The sequence below is a fragment of the Lactuca saligna genome, chromosome 8 (genome assembly GCF_052625555.1).
Source record: "Lactuca saligna cultivar CGN05327 chromosome 8, ASM5262555v1, whole genome shotgun sequence".
NCBI lineage: Eukaryota > Viridiplantae > Streptophyta > Magnoliopsida > Asterales > Asteraceae > Lactuca > Lactuca saligna.
Window position 1 is genome coordinate 25,963,274 of NC_136424.1, and position 5,729 is coordinate 25,969,002.

The 5,729-nt window shown below is 36.7% G+C and overlaps 1 protein-coding gene and 1 non-coding gene across 2 annotated transcripts; one reads left to right on the top strand and one right to left on the bottom strand.

Moving 5' to 3' along the window:
• Positions 1-3,407: 3,407 nt before the first annotated feature.
• LOC145013510 (small nucleolar RNA R71) lies at positions 3,408-3,514 on the bottom strand. The gene has a single exon (XR_013665065.1). It is a non-coding gene; the product is annotated as a small nucleolar RNA R71 (small nucleolar RNA).
• A 1,142-nt stretch (positions 3,515-4,656) lies between these two features.
• Positions 4,657-5,124, top strand: LOC145009491 (uncharacterized). Its single transcript, XM_078968181.1, has one exon. It carries the CDS (start codon positions 4,657-4,659, stop codon positions 5,122-5,124), a length of 468 nt encoding a protein of 155 aa, XP_078824307.1.
• The last annotated feature ends 605 nt before the right edge of the window (positions 5,125-5,729 follow it).

A 5,729-nucleotide genomic window follows, 5' to 3' on the forward strand; every position in this document is an offset into this window, starting at 1 on the left:
CTACTACTATTGCTCCCCGCACTACTCTCATCCTAGGTTTGCCCTAGGGTAATCTCCAACCCGCACCCAATCCTCGGCTACTGAAGGTATCTTTATAATGCCAATTAGCCACTACTTGAATACCATCACATGTGACAAGGCTCAGATAATCCTTCGAGTAAAGGACTCGTCCCTACAACGGTTAGACTCATACGAGAGCTGCGTAATAGGGCCAAATCCAGCACTCTGAGATTATTCAACCCTGATCACATGTGACTTGACTTATGCACCTAATGGCTAACTCCCATCACTCAGAGTTCCACAAAGCACAAAGCAAGTAGCGTTTAGAAAAAGGGAAAGTCTAACCACATAATCCAATCATATTGTTCTATCCCCTACTTAGGAATCTGTACATGCAACTCAAAGGCTCATACAATCAGGCACAACCTAAACAGGCTATCCTATCACTAACTGATCAGTACTAGCATGCAAGTCTACAAGCACATACAATAGGCATATAAGGCATCTTTTCCTAGATCCTTAGCTCTACTCTAGCATGCAGTTCCCATATTCATAACATAACATAACATAAACTTGGATGGGTAATTTGGGAGTACTTACTTGAGCTCGACTGATTGCATGCACCACACCCTTTTTCTCTTTTCAAAATTCTTTTCCTTATTAAAATTTCTTTTCGCTTTTTCTAAAACTCTTTTCTTTTCTCAAAATTCCTTTTTACCAAAAATTGATTTTCCTTTTGAAAATTTTCTATACTAATTCCTTAGTTTGAGTTCAGACACACTCGAAAGTGGGCCAGAATCCCTCAAACCAAGGCTCTGATACCAACTTGAAACATCCCAAAAATATGAGCTAAAAATTTCATTTTGAAAATATTATAAGAAACTATAATCATCCATAATCAATAAGAAAACCAAGTGTCATGTGTCTCAAAAAATCATATCATATACTGTATCAAAAACAATTGAGAAAATATATATCAGAGTCTCAATAAATCGCAAGCTGAAATCAGTGGTGTGTGTCATGCGATCATCCCGAACCCTTCCCTTTGCTAGCTGAATTACCTAAAACCAAAACTAAAAACCGTAAGCACGAAGCTTAGTGAGCTCCCCCAAACTACTACATACCATTGACATTGCCATATTTATATGTATTTTTAGGCAATATTTATTTACATTTTTATTAACATTTTGGTTATTTGCATAGAATTATGGTACTTATAAGCTTACATTGTTATTTTGTAGCCAAATAGAAGCATTTTCAAAGATAGGGACTGAAATTGATAGCATATGGAACTTTGGAGATTGAAAAAAAGAAGAACGGAAAAAGTCAGCAAAAGACGCACTCACGACGTGAATAATTCACGATTCACGGCGTGATTGGAGAATTCTAGAAGATATGCATGTGGGTGAAAGAGTCATTTCCGAACACGCTTATCCCATATTCACGAACTCAGGAAATCAGAAAACTATAAATTCCCTTGCCCATTACGACTTGAGGGGTTTTTGGCTGATTAGAAGGTTACTTGAAGACGATTTTAAGTAGAAAAAGAGTTTTGGAAAAGGCTCTCAAAATCAAAAGGAGTAAAGGTTCATAATTAGTCAGTTAGTTAGATAGTTATGAACATGTTTGATAAGTTGATTTGTTTTTGCTTACTTGATACTATGAGTAGCTGAATCTAGTAGCTCTTGTCTAGCTAGATGAAGCTTCTGAATTATGTTTTAGCCTAATGACTATTGAATTTGATTAGTTGGTAAATTCCTTGTGTTTGATTATCATTACCTAGCATGTTATTTTAGTTTCTTAGTTGCTTAAATTCATGTTCTATGTAGCTTAGTGACCATTAAATTACATGAACTTGAAACCTAGTGATTTAGTGAACATTGAATTGCTAGATCTAGGATCGACCAAAATCTTAGATAAGTGATAAAAGTAACTAATTAGCTGTGCTAGAGGAAATAATTTATGACCATAATTGTGTTTTCTTAAATAAACGATACATAGCTCACCTATAATTAATAACTAATTCTGTGTTTTGCTTATGTGTGACCATACAAGGTAGTTCATGAATTGGTAAAAAGATTAGTAAATTTAGACTTGAATTGCTAATTACATAATAATTGGTGACCAACTTTGATAATTCATAATTATTAGCTAAACATAAATAAAGAAGTGGATTCAAACTAGATAGAAGTATTTTTAATTAATTGATTAAATTCTGTGATTTAAGTTCGTTAGGTCTTGCAATATCAGATAAAACCCATCTTTGCTCTAAAATTAGTTTAATTTAGTAGTAGATAAATTAATTAGTTAACACCGTTCCCTGTGATCGACACTCGACTTACCCAACTATTCTATAATTCGACTAGGTATACTGCCTAAGTGCATTTTAGTTAGTTAAGTTAGTCAGGTTATAAATTATAAAATTAGTGGATACTTTTGTGCACATCAAGTTTTTGGCGTCGTTGCCGGGGAACGACTCAGTTAATTATTCGTTTGTTTGCTTTGAATTAATCGATCCTTTTTATAGGGTAAAACCTGCAAGAAGTTATTTTTCCGTTTATTTTTATTTTTATTTTTATTTATTTTTTTCTGCATTACAGGACTCACACATGAGCATTATAGCTCATGATGTGAGAACCGAAGTTCTTAGTTTTATTTATTTTATTTGTCTTTATTAGTTCAGTTTTACATTTTTATTTTTTAGTTTTATTTTAGGAGTTCATGACCAGAGGCCCTAACACACCTTTGGTGCCACCACTTGAAGATCTCGAGTCTGCAATTCACAAAAAGAAGGATAAGAACATGAAAGAGGATCAAACACCAAAGAAGACGCCCTTACAAGAACTCAAGTCAGTATTCTCAAAGAAGTCGAGAAAGAAGACGGAAGGATCAAGTTCATCTTCAAAGGACAATAACAAGGTTGAAGACTTAGATCAAATACCTATCTCAAATGAATTCGAATACGAATCCGAAGCCGAGTTTGGACTTTATTCAAGTGAACCCGAGAACGAACTGGAGAACGAAATGGCGAACATTGATGAGATGGCCATGAGGGATTACAAGAAGCGCATTCAAGATGATGTGGGGCCAGGTTTAGTACATCTTACGATTCCTGCCAATGCCACATTCGAGTTAAAGGGACATATCCTTACTGCACTTAAGGATATCCTATTCTATGGGAAGGATCATGAGGATGCTTTCATACATTTGGACGAGTTGAATGATATTGCGGATTATTTTAATACTCCTAATATCACAAGGGAGACAACTTTGCTAAGGATGCTACCAGTCACTTTCAAGGGAGTAGCAAAAGACTGGTTGAAGGCACTTCCATCTGGTACAATCACCATATGGGCCCATTGCATGAGAAATTTCTAGATTAGTTTTGCCCACCCTCCAAAATATCTAAACTCAAGAAAGCAATTGCCAACTTTGAGCAAAATGCGGGGGAGTGATTATACGAGGCATGGGAACACTACAAGGGGTTGTTATTGAATTGTCCTCAACATGACCTCAATATTCAACAAGAGATGTCGATATTCTATGATGGGGTGAATGTTATGACTAGACAATCCTTGATTCGCAAGGGCCACTAACGAAGAAGAACCCAAATCAGGCCAAGGAGCTGATTGAAGAATTTTCAAAGCACTCTCGTGAGTATCACAACCCAGGGTGTGATGGAATAAAATGCAGTGGAGGTGTACAAACTGAAGAGATGGTTGCTGTGATGGCAATGCTCAACACTATGGATAGGAGATTGACCTAAATGGACCAATCAATTCATGCAATTCGAGTTGGTTGCGAGAGATGTAGTGGCCCATATTTGACAAAAGATTACAATATGGATGAATATGGAAACAAGAAAGCTCAAGTTTGCTACTCAAATAGGGACAAGTATGATGAAGAGTGGAGGAAACCAAAGAAAGAGTGGCTGCCTTACGATGAATACAAGTAGAAAAAAGAAGAGAAATTTAGGCGAAATGGCCGGGGCTTCTACCAAAAAGAGCAACCACTAGCTGAGAAGAAAGTTGATCTAGAGACTGTGTTAATGAAGTTTATGGAAGCTTCCGAGAAAAGGCAAGATGACATCGATGTAGTGCTAAAGGAACACATGAAAATGATGAAGAACAACAAACAATGATATTTGACCAGCAAACTTCGTTGAGAAATCGTCAAGCATCAATCCATAATCTCGAAGTCCAAATTGGTCAACTAACTACTTTGGTGAGCAACAAATTATCCTCATAATTTCCCGAAAAGAATGTTTAATCCCATGCAATGGCTATTGATACTGAACAAGAGGCAATCTCTGAGTTTTTAGAGGCACTAGAAGTGGAACCAAAGCAGCCCGATCGAAACACGTCATGGGCCCAGTCTGCACAGAAAAATTCCGTATTTGATCCAACATATAAACCACCTTTGCCATTCCCATCTCGAGCTAATCTCAGTCCACTAGAAAGAGAACATCTGGAGTTTATCAAACAAGTAAAGGGTATTCCTATTAATACTCCTTTTATAAATTCGCTTTCCAAAATTCTAGCATATGCGAAGCTCCTACAAGATCTTGTAGACACCCGACAATAATTGAAGAAGAAGTATAAGGTTATTCTTAGTGAGAAAAGTTCAAAAGTTGTATTGGGAGAGTTGCTTAAGAAGATGGGAGATCCTGGTCGTCTCACTCTTCCATGTGAGTTTGGAAACAAATTGAAGACTTATGATTTAGCCGATTCCTGGGCTAACATAAATTTGATGCCGTACTCCTTCAATCAAAAGCTAAACATTCAGAAAATGAAGACTACACAGATGACCATCCACATGGCCAATCGTTCGGTAACGCAACCAAGAGGAATTATAGAAGACATCCTTGTTAAAATTGGGAGATTCATTTTCCCAGTTGACTTTGTTATTTTGGATATAAAGGAGGACGCTAATGTCCCAATCATTCTTGGTCGCCCCTTGCTAAATATTTTTGGTGTTTTAGTGGATGTTCGTGAATCCAAGCTTACACTGAGGGTTGTTGATGATAAGGAAGATTTTGGAATGCAAGATGGGTTTCAAGGATATGATGTTAAAGGTGAAGTGTTCAATATTGATGAAGACAATGAACTTGAAGAATTGGAATAACTCATGGAGGAAGAAATCAAGACACTTAATCAAGTCAAACGCACTAAACCAAGAGCATCCATTCCGTTTCTCATTGAAGTCATTGCTTACACAAAACCAACATCTTGGGTAAGTAAGGAAAGTGATGACATATCTAGTGATGAAGAGGAGGTTACATCAAAGGAGACTAGCCCAGTGGTGAAGGAGGAGGAGGATATTATGAAGCTTAAAAATGATGAAAAATTGAGGACTCAAGGGATCAAACGCAAGCTCGATGGAAACGAAGTCAAGGGTAAAAAGGAGAATTTTAAAAAGGGGTATATTCTGATGGGTTTTGGTCATAAGACATCCTATGTGCTCATACAAACCCTAATGCTTGGATCTAGGTTTCTCTATTGTACATGCTTTGAATCCAAGACTATAAACCCTAATTCTAGCATTCAAGTAATCATATTAATATGTAGTTAGGTTTAAGATCATACCTTGATTGTTATGTAGCAATAACAATCCCAATTCCTCCTTGAATTGACTTTGGAAGGCTTAGAGTCACAAGTGTCACTCCTCTAATGGCTTACAAACACCATAAGCAAGTGGAGAAGGTATAAAGAGAGAGGTGAGAGATTAGA

Coding starts and splice junctions, on each gene's coding strand:
- LOC145009491 (XM_078968181.1), top strand. CDS start 4,657: ATGGGAGATCCTGGTCGTCTCACTCTTCCATGTGAGTTTGGAAACAAA.